At 37.6% G+C, this 16,441-nt stretch overlaps 2 protein-coding genes across 2 annotated transcripts in view; both read left to right on the forward strand.

Annotated features, from left to right (window-relative positions):
* The first annotated feature begins 2,001 nt into the window (after positions 1-2,001).
* msantd2 (Myb/SANT DNA binding domain containing 2) lies at positions 2,002-6,060 on the forward strand. Its single transcript, XM_084103731.1, has 4 exons — positions 2,002-2,472; positions 3,539-3,794; positions 4,560-4,623; positions 4,713-6,060. Exons 1-4 carry the CDS (start codon positions 2,032-2,034, stop codon positions 5,575-5,577), a joined length of 1,626 nt encoding a protein of 541 aa, XP_083959857.1. The 5' UTR covers positions 2,002-2,031; the 3' UTR covers positions 5,578-6,060.
* Positions 6,061-9,485: 3,425 nt separating this feature from the next.
* esama (endothelial cell adhesion molecule a) overlaps positions 9,486-16,441 on the forward strand; it is a 39,579-nt gene continuing 32,623 nt past the window's right edge. The window contains exon 1 of the mRNA XM_084103865.1: positions 9,486-9,936. Within this exon, the coding sequence (XP_083959991.1) occupies positions 9,867-9,936 (70 nt within the window). The 5' untranslated portion in view covers positions 9,486-9,866. The remainder of the gene's footprint in view (positions 9,937-16,441) is intronic.

Here is a 16,441-nt window from a genome sequence, read left to right on the forward strand (position 1 = left end):
CGAACACCTTAGGCTAAATCCATACACAATTGAATCAGCCGCATAGGTTTGCTCTTAATTTGTAAAATAATAGCAAATGTAAGCTTAGGATTCTTTTATAGTTTTGTAATAAAAAGTTGAATGGAAAACAAACTAATAGCTTTATCAGGATGTACTGTATGCAGCTACAGCTTAGTATTCAGGATCCATCGCCATATGCTCATGAAAATCTTTACATTAACATACTGGTACTTTTAGAAACTCAAGAGAAGACACAATCTTGTCATCTTTGGTTTTTTTAAAGGTTATACTGTCTCCTGACTCTACATCTAACCTTTAGCAGACATCAGACACAATGAAGTTGTCAGAAAACACTCAGATACGGACAGAAAATGGTGTCAGGACAGTTCACTATTCTTAAAACGGGTTATAACCTTTGACCTTAGACTCTGTTAAATCACGTGATGTATAGTTCAGTTAAGATATAATCCCTATAGGATTATTGTTCAATAATACCCCTATTTTTTTCCCCAGCACAAATAAATAACTTGACAGCATCATCATTTGCATTAAGAAGTGATTCATGCAGGCTTCTGTGGGTATAACAAATTTCATCTCCAATGCACATGTGTGGCTGCCAGAATCAAAACTTGTCTATGACAAACTACATTATACTGAATTAAACAGGACATAAAAAAGAAGATACCGGCAAAATAGGGAATCTAAAGCTGTTATTTTATGCGTAGCATTTTATTATAAAAGAAAAGAAAATGGCGTGATTACATTCATTATTTTAATAAAAACACAGGCAAAATGCATATTTGACATATGTTTACTCATTTAATTATATTCAAGTAAAATTTGCAAAGCCTGTTGTTGCCACTTTGACAAACTCTCTCAGACGCAGTCTTACAGACGCAAGGCAGAATGAAACGATGAGCAACCCCACCTATTGGTCAGCAGTGGTATTGTCGCTTGTAATATATACAGCTAGTGGAAAATATCATAGACATAGATTGCAGCAAAGGAAATTCCGCATCCCTAAAATGGGTAATTCATTTTAATATTTAAATAATAATAGTTAATGTTTTACATATATAAATTGCAATTTGTATTAAATACAAAAGAGATTTTGCTGCTGCAACAGTTGCACTGATGACATGGTAAATCTGACCTGTCATATTTATTTATTTGCGTAATATATAATTATTATATGACATGACATCCGTGCTGTTGTTAAGAAAACAGTTTTCTTGTTCTTATGATAGCACTTATTTAACAGTGTTAAAAATCAAGCTATTTATAACATTAATTGGTTAACTTACTTTTTAAGGCCACCACCAACAGCAAGGCACAGACTGAAAGCCCTGTCTGTCTGGAGTCTGGAACTTTAGAACAGACCGACAGAGTTACTTTCCTTCTCAGAGCATTATGTAACCCATTCCAGCTTCAGTCTTTTCAATTTCCCGCTAATGAAACGACAGCAACACGACACGAGGCGAATGATTTTGGAAGCAAAACACGTGACTTAAACTTCAAACCTACATTCTATGCTGCAATTAAAATTCTCACAGCATTGCTACCGTTTGCAAAAGGAAACACTGACGCTTCGACTTCATTAAAATCTGCTATTTGCAACAGCCAAATCGGCTTTCACTCCGCACCGTTCACAAGGAAGAACGCCGCGAACTTGGTCAAGCGGAGTAATACATGCGTCCCAATGCGGGTATATTTTGTATCAGCACTATTTAATATATATATATCATATTATTATTAATATTATACATAATATATAATATATATATTATAATTATAATATATAACAGTGACATTAATTCAAATTATACATCTAAACTGTCTATATATAACTATCACTTTTCATAATAATTACCTATAATAATTTGTATTTAATATTATTAGCTATAATGAAAACATAAAGTATCATGCAAACATGATAACGCTGAACTGTCAATATGAAGCTGTCAACCTCGCTTGGAGTAAGCGCGCGTGCGCGCTTCCTCTCTGCCCCCTCCCCTTAGCAACAGAGGCAAGATGGCGGCCCCCAGTAACGCCGAGCGTTCTCCTGATATATCGGTGCCTCTGAAGATTCCCAAAACCGAGGTTCCTTCCCCAGAATCCGAGGATCTAAGTGACAGCAACCAATACCATTCCAACCCCTCCACCCCTAACAGATTCTCTCCTCTGAACGTCGGGGCTGCGCTGTCCGGGGGCGCAGGCCGGAGTGGATCGGCCTCTGCATCCAACAGCTTCACTGCTTGTCGAGGCATGTCGTGGACACCGTCCGAAACCAACGCGCTGATCGCCGTGTGGGGCAACGAGAGGCTGGCGGAGGCGCGGATGCAGCAGCTAGAGGTGGCCGGGACGGTGTTTTCTGGCAAGGCGCCGGGACCAGCGATGTACGAGCGGGTGTCCAGAGCGCTGTCAGAGCTGGGTTATGAAAGGACCCCATCCCAGTGTCGAGAGAGGATGAAGGTAAATAACACATCGAAACACATGGCTGTCACTCGGATATGCTCAGAGACTTGTTGTCATGTTTGTTTGGCAGTTTGTTTTTGTTACATGGGGCTTTAGTGAAGCTGTCAAAAGCAAAACACTAACGTTATCTGTCTCACCTCAGGGCAGGCTTATTAGACCGATGGCTGTCAGTTGTGAACATGGAGTTGTTGTCACGTTTATGGAGTCTCTGCTCCACATAGCTTTGGTGAAGATGACAAAATGGCTGCGATTAGGGCATTGAACTTTAGATACATAACATATTCACATAGAAACACAAAAGCTTCATTGTCCGTCCTGCCTGCTTCAGCATATACCTGTGAAATCACATATGCTACCCACCACAACATCAAAGTGATTTACGTTTCATCATATAGCCTATATAATTTTACATTTAAATTAATCTGGGTTTCTTTTCTGTATTATATTTGTATAGTATATATATATATATATATATATATTACCGGCAAAGTGTGAAATCCCGGTATTGTATAGAATGCCTAGGCAATGTATAGAATTCCTGATGTTTTTTGCAAAAAATACATTACCTAATTCTATACATTACTTAGGCATTCTATAGAATGCCGGATTACACACTTTGCCGGTAACATATACACACAAACACACACACACACACACATAAAGGCTGGTTTGAAATCAGTATGATCAGATTTATTTCTACAGGGTTATTGCTACACCACACCAACTGAAAATGTCTGAATATGCATATGCCTCTGCTATATAGTATGCAAAAAGCGGTATGTCAAATTTGTATGATGTCCGAGACTCTGAGTAAGTATCTAGTGTGCACGTTTGTATTTCATAAGGCCATGCAAGCTGAGGTGCTATCAGATTAGAGAAGTTAATCAAGGGAATTGAGCGTGTCTTTTTAAGTGCGAGTCAGTGCTTTTTAAGGGTATAAGTACTAAGAAAGTAGTTGTTCACGGTTTATCTATTCCTCAGAATTGGTTCAAATACAGTGTTCCATCTTCACGTGTATTACTGCTTTTATAAACATGACCTTGATCCCTGTGGTCCTCTGCAGACACTTAGAAGGTGTTATAGCCGAGTGAAGGAGCACGGCATTGGGAAGAGGAAGAGCAGTTACTCCATCGAGCAGCTGGAGAAGGTGTTTGGGCAGGGCGGCTGGGATTCCCAAAGCTGTCAGCCTGTGCTGATCAACAGCAGCGGCCTCTACCAGGAGATGGAGTCAGACGGCAGTACTATGGAGGACTACTCTCAGGAGGACTGGTGCAATCAGGACCTTTCTGCGGCCTTCAATGATGGAGACATAGAGACAGGTGAAAGTGTTAATACGTTTAAAGCCACAAATGTAATATCCTCTGTCTTTAAAAAGGAGATGGTTAAAAGGCAGGCAACCAAAAGAGTCCTACTTGATTTCTGCTTCCACAGAATTCCTCATTAAGCTCCACTGATTTCCATAAAATGTAATTACATATTTTTACATACAGTGTTCAAAAAAGTATTATTTTTTAAAATAATCAATACTTTCATTCAGCAAGTACACATTAAATTGATCAAAAGTGAATATAAAATATACAAAAAAACTAATGAATGCTATTCATTTTGAACTCTCTATTCATCAAAGAATCCTAAAAAAATGCATCATGATTTCCACAAAAACACTGATAATAAGAAATGTGTCTTGAGCACCAAATCGACATATTAAAATGATTTCTGAAGGATCACGTGACACTGAAGACAATGACTGATGAAAATTCAACTCAGCCATCTCAACAATAAATTACATTTAAAAAATATATTAAAATAAAAAGTTATTTTAAATTGCAATAATATTTCACAAAAGTATTGTATTTTTGATCAAATAAATGCAATAGATGTATTTCAAAAACCCAAAATTAATAACAGTATTTCTATTTGTATATATGTGTAAGATGAATGAACATATTTTGGATGTTTTTCTGCAATAAATAAATTCCACAGATTTCCAATTATAGTTATAAACCTCAATCTGTGAAAAAAATCTGATGCCACAAAAATGTGTATTTCTAATATGCCATATAATTCAATCTTGTCTTTCACAGAGGAGAACCAGCTTCCAAAAACCAGAGTTCTTCAGATAAGACTGGAGCCATCTGAGCACACCCAGTAAGTTCGAACCAGTGCTCTATTTCCCAATATGTTTAAATATTCTGAGTATTTCTCCTCACGTCCTCCTCTCCTTATGCTTTCTACAGGCGCCAGGAAGTGATGCAGAACGTGATGCGTATCCTCGAGTCAGTAGAGGTCAAATGGGAGCACTTTCAGACATGGACTGACTTCTCCCGCCTCCACCTGTCCAATAAGCTGGCAATCTTCGGAGTGGGCTACAACACGCGGTGGCGAGAGGAGATCCGCTACCACTACGCGGAGATCAGCTCGCAGGTCCCTCTGGGAAAAAGACTACGGGAATACTTCAACCCTGAGAAGGTCGAGGGCAGGGTGATCATGACCAAGGTGCAGAAGATGAACTGGAAAAACGTGTATTATAAATTCCTCGACATCACTATAAGCGAAGCTCGCTGTTTGGAGCTGCACATGGAGGTGGACTGGATCCCGATCGCACAGACGAGAGCGGCAGGGTGCAGCAGCAGCTCCCAGTACCTCCTGCCAGGGGGCATCCCAAAAACATACGGCCTGTACGCCATAGGCTACGAGGAGACCAGCGGGTCCAATTCGTCTAGCGCAGAGGACAAGTCCTCATCCTCGCAGGAAGAGGAGGAGACGGACCATTGCGAGAGCGTAGAGAAGGACAAGAGGACATCGGCCAAAGTCACTTACTGTTACCTCGGCATTTCAGAGGAGAGGACGCTACAGCAATGTCTGTTCCAGCACTTTCAGACTTCAGGCAAACACTATGGACGAGGGGAGCCTTCAGCCATAACCAGATTCCTGCAGGACAACTGCACCGGCCAGGCCAGGGAAAGCTCCCTCTCTGGATTACACATCTACATTAAGTTTATCGAGGTGGAGCTGGACTTTCTCTCCGCCGGATCTTTATTGGAATGTTTAGAGACTGCGATCGGTTATTCGTTAAAGTTCAACAAGAAGAATGTGCTGTAACGTTTGCCAATTAAAGCCAGGAAATTGAAATCTAGACTTGAACTCAAAGTATTTATGTGGTATGTCAGGCACGGTCTGCTCCGAAAGGGGCGGTAGTCTCCTTTGCAGTAATTGTCTTTATCAGGGAGCGTAAACGGGAGCAAACTGCCTTTATTTTAATCTCTCGAGCCAGTGCAACAGAGATCCAAATGCAGGAACTGTCCGAAAAAAAGAATCCTCAACGAGAACTCTTAATTAATCTAAGTATAAAGTCTATCTACATAGAAGTATAAATATATATATATATATATATATTTAAGAGTATATATTGATATTGTCAAGCATTCCAGCATTTTCAACTATAACATTCGAAGAATGTTTTTCATAAACCGTTTATCAATATTTGTTTTTTATTTGTGAGCTCACACGGTGTCTTTATGTATGATTGTTTCCAGGTCACAGTCTTGTTTACATGTTTGGAAGGACAAAAAATAAATTGATGAAATTAAGTGCTGTTCATTTACTTTCAGTCATTTTTTTCTCTTATTTAATGTATTTTTATTTATTCAAACCATTCAAAATAACACAATAATGTTAATTAAATCTTAAATTAGTTTTCTGCACCACATTTCGAGCACTTGAGATGGTCTTTTTTGTGACCAGCAGGTGGCAGTAAAGATCTGTGAGTGGCTGAAAGAATTAAGTGTCCATTAATGTCATTCTAGAATAGTGAATTATGTATTATAAATACTACTTCTAGGCCCTAAGTAGTGCATGTCAAAGTACCTGTCAAACATTTGAAGTAAAGTGCTTTTTGTAATTCTTAAAACATGCAATACTTTAGTTCAATTTGACCCTGATGCAATGAATTATACCCCAAATCAGAAGACACTATCGTGTTTTATTTAACATAATGTGTACTTTCTCTTTGTAAGTAAAGCTCTTTTATGGTGTTGCAAAGGTAGTTGGAGTGCTGGCTGGTCGAGCATGTGCTAAGAGAATCAATAATTCAAACACAAAGTCTAATTTCCCTGCTTAGCCTGTCATATGAGATGAGTTTCTCCCTCGGCCAGGAAACAAAAACACTCCCAATGGAGGTTGCTACACTTTATCTAACCCCAAACATTTATTATTTGCTTTACTGATCGATTTCTCTGGTTTAAAAATATTGGATGATGACTAAAATATATTGATTTCAGCTTGTTCATAACACCTTTATGTCATGGGTATTCATTCAGTCCTTGTGGTTTTTCCTTCAAATCTTTATAAAATCATTATTTAGCTTTTCATTACGGAACCGTTGATAACAGTGAACAAAATGTTTTAATATTATTTGTGTTCTTAAAAATACCAAAGGTACAAAAGTCATACATGAGAATTACAACCTACTTAAAAAAAATTGTACTGTTAAACTAATTCAATGTAAATCAGACAGAAACTGATTTACAGTTAAGAAAATTGTGTGTATGATGTAAATATCATTATATGTTGTATATATTTTTTCTTAATGGATAGATATATTATATATATATACACACACACACACACACACACACACACACACACACACACACACACACACACTCACCTAAAGGATTATTAGGAACACCATACTAATACTGTGTTTGACCCCCTTTCGCCTTCAGAACTGATGGATCCATGTTCTCATTCTGTTTACGCCAAATTCTGACTCTACCATCTGAATGTCTCAACAGAAATCGAGACTCATCAGACCAGGCAACATTTTTCCAGTCTTCAACTGTCCAATTTTGGTGAGCTCGTGCAAATTGTAGCCTCTTTTTCCTATTTGTAGTGGAAATGAGTGGTACCCAGTGGGGTCTTCTGCTGTTGTAGCCCATCCGCCTCAAGGTTGTGCGTGTTGTGGCTTCACAAATGCTTTGCTGCATACCTCGGTTGTAACGAGTGGTTATTTCAGTCAAAGTTGCTCTTCTATCAGCTTGAATCAGTCGGCCCATTCTCCTCTGACATCTAGCATCAACAAGGCATTTTCGCCCACAGGACTGCCGCATACTGGATGTTTTTCCCTTTTCACACCATTCTTTGTAAACCCTAGAAATGGTTGTGCGTGAAAATCCCAGTAACTGAGCAGATTGTGAAATACTCAGACCGGCCCGTCTGGCACCAACAACCATGCCACGCTCAAAATAGCTTAAATCACCTTTCTTTCCCATTCTGACATTCAGTTTGGAGTTCAGGAGATTGTCTTGACCAGGACCACACCCCTAAATGCATTGAAGCAACTGCCATGTGATTGGTTGATTAGATAATTACATTAATGAGAAATTAAACAGGTGTTCCTAATAATCCTTTAGGTGAGTGTATATGTATATAAACAAAACCTTTTATGTTAGATGCGATTAATCATGATTAATTGATTTGACAGCACTGATATGTGTGTGTGTGTGTGTGTGTGTGTGTGTGTGTGTGTGTGTGTGTGTGTGTGTGTGTGTGTGTGTGTGTGTGTGTGTGTGTGTGTGTGTACATACTGTATATGGAGAGAGAAAGAGAGAGACATCATAATTTTTCTTAATTGTCCATCAGTTTCATCAGATTCAAACCTTTATTAGATTTTATATGTTCTCATATACATATTATTATATTATATTATAGAATAATAATCAAAAAAATAATTAAATATAAATAAAATAAACAAGTCACTATACAAATGATTCATGTTCCCTATATAATTTTAAACAATGATAAATAATTTTAAGCCAATTGCCAATTAAAATCCGTAATCCTCATGATTTTTCATGCTTATCTTCTGGTTGTTTATGGGTGAGCTATGTGTGGTCATAAATGATGATGATGGACCTTAATCACACTGCAGCTCATGTTCACGTCATTATCTGTTCTGTTTGCTTGTCTGGGAGCTGTGAGATGATTATGGCTCTGAATGTGTTCTTGTGTGTAAACCATGTGACTAACAGCACTGACCTTTGGTCTGACGTAGCTTTTACAGCTCTGAATTGGTCAGTTTTGCCTTGGGAATGGCCAATAGGACATGCTTTTGATGTGTTTGTGTCTTTTTTAATAGTCGTTTATAGAATAAAAACGACCCTCTGTGTCAGGGCGTGTTATATTGTAGTTTAAACATCTGTTTATTCTATCCCATACACCCCAGCTCACCCTGTTCTTTGAATTTTGTCTGGATGCAGTTTGCCTGAGGTGCTCGAGCGCGTTTAAGATATTAGCTTTGACTGCACAACCACATGATCGTGTCCGAGTGGCCCAGGGTGTAATCACAGAACTGAGCTCATCCGCCCCTAATAATCCAGCAGTCCGCCTGCATCCACCTCAGCCCTGTTTCCATGGCAACATGCCATCCTAAAGAAACAGGAGTGAGGAGGTATTCACCTCCGAGGGCTGAGGTCGCTGTACCACTGTGACAAGCCCCAATCCCTGTCCTGTTGCATTATCATTTCAAGAGATATAAAGGAAATGCACAACATTAGTGCTGCTGTCCCGTCTTACCGAACAACACTAGAGCAGCCTGAGTGTGTTTTTATTGGTCTTCGGTCTTTTTAAGAGTTAAATGAAACTTGGAAAGTCAACCTGGGTATAGATACCATGTGGCATGAACTGTGACTGCAGTCATAGTCATATATTAACCATAATGCATTACTGAACTGTGAACATTATATAATGTTTTGATAATGACTTGGTAGTGAAAGGGAAACAAAGTGAAAGTAATAAAGTGTTACCCATATTAGTTTTTAAAAACACAATAAACATACTTATAATCATACAGTAAATGGTCTCATAATTAAATCTATCTATCTATCTATCTATCTATCTATCTATCTATCTATCTATCTATCTATCTATCTATCTATCTATGTGAAAAATTATTTTTGCAGAATTCACCTGTAACAGAAGCGATGACGTGTCAGTGCACGCAGGGGGGCGTTGTGCGCGAGTGCAGGTGCATTCATCTCGGACTGAACTATACTCCTAGTGTTCACCACAGTCTCGTTGGCTGTGTAGTGCGTAGAGAAACTCCCGCACTCTCTGAGAGAATTTACTGGGATATTCGCCGCGAAACAAACGGACACTTGTTCGGTCTCATACCACTGAATTCTGAGGAGTCAAATATGATTTCTAGCTAGGATGATGTAGTAGCGTCGGGCTTCTCACGGTGAACATCGCTGGTTCTGACGAGAACACACAGTTTTAGGACACTTGAAAGAGCCCTAGTTCTTTGATTAGTTTGTAGATAACTGTTATCTACGCAGCAGTGTTAATACGGACGAGCGCGCGCAGAGCGGACACTCTTCACATGCTGAGCCATGGAGACGCTAACTGCAGCGAAACTTCACACCTGCCTGTCAATATTCACATTTCTCTGCTGTATTTCAGGTAGGCTGCTTCTAAACCACTATATTAACTATTTCTGTGTGCGTTGGTTATGTAAATACTTCAAATTTTCACGAACTGGGTAGTTTGGTTTCATTCAAGCTGTTACCAGAGTCTAACGATAAAAAAAAAAAAAAAAAAAAAAACTAACGTTATAAGTCAACACTACAAGTCAACAGTATGAATAATATATTATGTATATATTTATATTGTTATAAAAAAAATCATGTAGCCTATAAAAGCCGATTTCTTGCTGTTTCCAGTCCATATGTAGACTAATTTAAGCCATAAACTCGGTTTCACACAGAATCAGAAAATTGATCGGCAATGTAACTTTTTATTTAAGGCACCTGCTAGTTAAACTACATATTTAAACAATGTTTATAATTTTATTTATAATTGTGTGTGTGTGTGTGTGTGTGTGTGTGTGTGTGTGTGTGTGTGTGTGTGTGTGTACCTACTTATTTTGGGGACAAATTTGTACCCAGAAGTCACCAAAATCTCCAAAAACCTCCCTTTAGCGGCACCCTCATTTGTAAATCTGGTATAAAAATTAAGTAATTAAAGTTTTTTTTAAAAATGTAAATATGCTGAAAGTTTTGTGTGATGGGTAGGTTTATGGGTATAGGGTTAGTGTAAGGGGATAGAATATAGGCTATATTTAAGTACAGTATAAAAACCAGTATAAAAATTACGTATAGGCTACAGTATAAAATACAGTATACAGTATAAAAATGACGTTTATGGAATGTCCCCATTTAGATAGCTAAGTAAATGTGTGTGTGTATTGTAATATTAATATAACATGTAATTAATATAGGCCTAATTTAACATTTTCTTATTATTTTGCTTATTTTGTTATACTTGTTTAGTCTTTTTCCTCCTACTTGGTAAACTAGGTTAGTAAATGAACGTAACACATATTACTACCTGGTGTCGCGCATTAGTAAAGATAAACCCTTGAGTCGCATGCCCTTATAAAACACTGTTATCTAAACATGTCCATGAGTAGGCTAGTTTCATCCTGGGTGTGGTCATCTGCTGCTTACGGAATCATTTGACAAGCTGCTTTTCTGGGCAATAGTGTCATTTTCCTTGAATTATTCTATGTGTGAAGTATAAACAATTGACATTGTTTGGATCTGAGTGCTGTAGGTAATACTGTAGCAGTTGTAAGGAACAGGATCTGACTTATGGGAGTACTGAGATAACTTATTGTTTTCTCATGCAAACATGCACATGAGCAACACATTTTGCAGGTGCGTCCTTTTCTCTCCAGTGCCTGGAAATGAGGGAAGTGGGTGAAAATGAAATGGGTTACCAGCTGTGTATTTCTTTGACTTGATTAGGTACAAAAAATGGACAGAACTTGATGGGGGCAAGGCGAGTGAGAAATAGTGAAATGACTTGTATACTAATTGTCTGTAATACTGTAACCGCAGGAAAAGTTTGAAATGTGAAATCTAGAGCTGCAGGTCTCACGTTTGTAGTGCAAAACAAGGATTTACTAAACCCGCTGGAATGAAATAGCTCAGAAAAATTCTATCGCCGGTTTCTGTGTTAAGCCCAGGTGGCAGGGATAAAATTAGTTCAGAAGAACATCATAAGTTACTGTAATCCTGCATTGCTTTGGTAGCGTGTACAAGTCAAAGCTTGGCTTTTGGTAAAAGCCCTTGTTGGCCTTTTGGCAACACTGGTAAGAACAAAGTAATTTCAGGGGTAATTCAAAAGGTTTTGTTTGTCCTGTATTTATATTTAGATATAGAAGAGCAAAGCAACAACTCCAAGTTCCAACAGAAACGACTGAATCTAGAATCTAACTGAAAACTTTGTTGATTTAAAGTGTCCGAAAAAGTATTTGGCCACTTTAGCCACACTTAAAATATCTGAATGTCTTTGCATCAGATTACAAAATATCAGATTAAGTGGTATTTCTTTGAAGAAAGAATGCGCAAGCACATTTTTTTTCAACTATCTGTTAAATTAAACAAAAAAGATTTTCATGTTTAAAATGTTAAAAGAATAGATTTATTGTTTAAAATTAAGACAAAAAGTATTTGGACACTTTCATGTCCATAATTAATGTGATCATCTACACCTGTATGAAATGTAGAGGGACTGACTTCATAAATCCACTAAAACTCACTTTAAGAAATAATTTTAAATATTTGCAAATGCCATTTGGTTTGATATTTTTTTCTAATGCAATTTCATTCATACATTAAAGTGTGACTCATTGCCGTTGTAATCTTTAAAGTGCTCATTGCCGTTGTAATCTTTAATTTTTACTATGTTTGTTAGGGTTTGTGTTGTGTATCAGGATGTCCCATATACGGAAGCGAGAGGAGTCCCTCTCTCAGTGCTGTGTCCCCAGAGGAACGTGCTCAGTGCGGTCTGGGGTCATGAGAAAACTAGTGGGCGACTTTCCCAACTCTCTTCTTGGCCTATTGACATTCTTGGAAATACACTTACACATATGCGTAATGGCATCATAAACCCATTTTTAAAAAGACATGCCACATCCTATTGGAGAAGTGGTTTCACTTTATTTTGATGGTCCCTTTAACACATTCTGTTGACTATAAGCAATGTTGCACCTACATGTCTTCTAACTCTCATTAGAGTGTTAGTAGTATTAGTAGACTGGTAGGGTTAGAGTTAGAATAAGCTGACATGTAGTTGCAAAGTTACTTATAGTCAACAGAATGTTCAAAAGGGACCGTAAAAATAAAGTGTTACCAGAGATGTTTTTACATCACATAGCTTGTACAGTGATGATGTTGTAGAACAGTTGTACTTATTTAAAGTAACTGCACCCACATAACACAATTTGTCCTTTGATGTGCCATTGTGTCATTGTGTTCACAAAGCACGATAAAGTAAGAATAAACATTCCACTATTACACACATAAATCTAGTTCACTATGTTCAGTATAGAACCACTGGCCTAAATCATTATTAAGAAAAATAAAAAAATCAATATATTTGAGTGAATTATTATTTATAATTATTGTTATTTATTAAATTGGATAAGATCATATAGTCCTAGTGCAGCTCAGAACACCAACGTGTGTCTGTCCATTTATCATTCAATTTAACTTGATGTGGTGTTGTGGCAGGCTGTCGGGCCGATGTATCAGTTTAGTCTATACTGAACTCATGCAGGGTGACGGTGTGTTGATGCTTTTACTCTGCTCTCTGTCTGGTCTAACAGGAATCTGTAACAATTCATGACTTGAGACACTGAGGTCAGTCGCAGAGACTCCTTCCTGTCATCTCTCAGACACAGATTCTCACTCATATAATAATAATATCTTAGTAAGAGAAACAGAGTGTGATGCATTTCAGAGCCAACACCTATGTCTTATTCACTAGCAACCTACAGTCCAGTTTAACCAAGCCATGAATATTTAAATTAAGGCAAATTGCAATTTTTGGAGTATCTTTGCACCATTTCGTAATTTGCATAATTCCTTTAGAGAACGTTGAAACAACACAGACAGCGCATGCAAATGAATGTCAGCTGGTGCAATTCATTCTTGAAGTTCCATTATGTCTTGTAAAGAAGACTTGCAAATCAGTATATGAAACCAATTACTTTAAATAATAGTCATATTGGATATTGCATTCCTATTATCATCACAATATTGATTGTCCTTACCTTGCACTTAGCATCTTCACCCTTGCTTTTGAAATTTTGAATTTCTTTTGATAACTTAGCATCAAAACTATTGACATGAAACTAAATGAATCCTGGAAATCCAGTTAATGCAACTCAGGCGAAGAGTAATCTTAGTGAGCTAACTGAGCGCCTGTAGAGGAAGTGACAGAGTAATTACCACTGCTGAAATCCAGTGTAATCTCATATGGCCGGTCAGGAATCATCCAGTCCTGAAATGCAGTGACAGCAACTCTCTTTGTGTCTGCCAGATCGTTCCTTTGTACCTGGAGTTCTCTGTTTGCACTGTCAGAAATGTTTTAACTTAGAACATTGACCCAATATGGTAGCATCTAAAATCGTATTCTAGTGAAAATTATTATTTATATTGTATTATCATACAATATAGTACCTAGGATACAGTCATTTTTAGGATATTTTTTTTTTGTATGTTGTGAGAATTGTTCTTTTGGCTGCACAAGCAGAAGCCTTGCCAAAACCTTGTGTGCAGCATCCTAACCATCACTTGGAACGCTCTACAGCAGCTCCATGCAGCACACAAATAGTGCATACTGAATAGCACATGAGAGTAGTGTTTTCGGTATTGAGATTTAAAAAAAATGCATTTTGAGCGCTGTTGAACGGATTCTTAAATGCCTCTGTTTGCCCTTTGTGTTCACGCTCTCAACATATGTCTGTGATATGTCGACGGCAGCAAGCTTTATGTGAACACTTAAGTGCATTATTATGGTTTAGTATTTTTCTGTAATGTAAAACAATGTTAGCAATGTTACATTCTTTCTCAGCCCTGAAACTCAAACCAATTTCTGATGCCTAATTAAATGAATATCATTAATGTTCGACTAGTTGACTAAGTGAACGACGACTAGTCGACTAAAAATCTTTAGTTGTGGGAAGCCGTAGAGACTGCAGATTGAGTGATCAAATGATTTCAAAAGAGTTTGCTGTTTGCATGTTGTTAGAGTATAACACTTATGGATGCACGATATATCAGCCACCATATCGGTATTGGCCAATATATGTTAATTTTTTAATGTTATCGTTATCGACCCGATAAGAAAATTTGGCCGATGTATTAAAGCCGATAAATAAGGTATTATTTCCTTTAGTTGTGCCACTTCAGATGCACTTTGTTTCACCATGATGTCTTTGAATTGCTTAAAATATGATTGGAATCACTTCAAAAAGCAAAGTACTGTTAAGTGCAACATGCAAGTCTGTCATATAGGCTACATAAAATTATAATGAGGACATAATTATAATTGTCTGCTTGGGACATGGCTTTTAATGTTGAGACTTTTGTTTTTGTTATCAGGTTCTCAAAAATTATATAAAAATGTGGTTTTAAATTTATCGGCTATTATAACTGTTATCGGCTTTCAAATATTAAGTATTATCGGTTATCGGTATCGGCCAAATTTTTCATATCGGTGCATCCCTAATCACACTGTTAGCTTAACAAGTAAAATATTGGGTAAAACAGTCCATATAAAATACACTGAACTGATTTAATTTATACTTCTCGGTAATGAAAGAAATAATACATTTATTTATAATTATAATATTTCTTGTTTCATTTGCCATCTTGGATTTATTCTTCACAGAGCGTATTGCAGTGCACTCTGGGATTGGCTTTACTCTAAATATCTGTCTGTCTAGCCAAGATAATGAGAAAAAAAAGATGTGGTTTATTATGGAGAGAGAGAAAGGAAGAAGTTAGAGAAGAAATCAGAAGTAAGCTGTCACTGAGGTTATGCCCACCTGTCATCCCATCAGCCATTAGAGGACAGAAAGCGATACTTTACCGCTCATCAGCACAATTTCAGCTCCTGCGGCAGGGCAAAGCCTCAACCTCATTGCTGTAAGAGAAAAAAACACCCTGCACACATTCATTTATAACCCTTGAGAACAGTCATCTTCACATGTAATTACACACTTGCTCTTCAGACATGAACTGAAGGGTCCTGAACCGATGTTTATACATTCTGGTGACTATAACAATAATTTTGGCGCAGCTCTCATTATAAGCCGTAATTATAGACTCTCAGAGGGAGTGTTAGAATCACTGGCACACACCAGTGTTTTGGAGTGCTAAGACTTCATTATGTTAATGACAGCTCAGAGGTAAAGACCCTCTGTCTCGCTGGTTTTATCCTCCCATCGGGCTTTCACAGACAAGACACTGACAGAGCTGTTTCACAATCCTAACTAAAATGAACAATGATTTAATTAGCATTTTAATTCTCCATTCCACTTCATGTGGTTTCCATCTCCATTCCATGATTTACAGGAAAGATGTTGCTCTAATTCAATCAAGGGTGCCAGAAGAATAGGTTGTTCCTGAATAACACATTTAGTTTAGTCCAATGTGAGGTCCAAGAATCCAAAGCAAACTTTTTTTTTTGGCCTCTAAAGTTGCAGTGACCGAATGGCCATTGCCCCACACATGTAGTAATAGTTTAAATAGGGGGGATTGATCAGAGGGCCAAGCCTCAGGCACTGACCTCTTGTTTCATGCTCTTTCATTAGGGGTTTCATGCTCTTTCATTAAGGGTTAAATGCTCCAAAATGAGCGTACTATGTTTAGATCTAAACTTTATTGTTTAGCAGCCACACATCTTGTGCCAAGTCTGAGCAAACACAAAGGGAAATGAAGAAAATTTGCTTTGTTGTTGTCGGGCAACCATCATGAATTTCATCAAAACACGCACTTAATGTATATGCTAACATGCAGTTTTATGGTGGGAAAATGTCTTCAATAAAGAGACCAACTGTAACATTTCAATTTATTTATTGGTATTGTGATTAAATTTCAGGCCGTTGCTGCTC

This window comes from Abramis brama, assembly GCF_963993115.1.
Source record: "Abramis brama genome assembly, chromosome: 25".
Classification (NCBI taxonomy): Eukaryota; Metazoa; Chordata; class Actinopteri; order Cypriniformes; family Leuciscidae; genus Abramis; species Abramis brama.

Coding starts and splice junctions, on each gene's coding strand:
- msantd2 (XM_084103731.1), top strand. CDS start 2,032: ATGGCGGCCCCCAGTAACGCCGAGCGTTCTCCTGATATATCGGTGCCT. Junction 2,473..3,538: donor AGTGTCGAGAGAGGATGAAG/GTAAATAACACA, acceptor GGTCCTCTGCAG/ACACTTAGAAGGTGTTATAG. Junction 4,624..4,712: donor GAGCCATCTGAGCACACCCA/GTAAGTTCGAAC, acceptor TGCTTTCTACAG/GCGCCAGGAAGTGATGCAGA.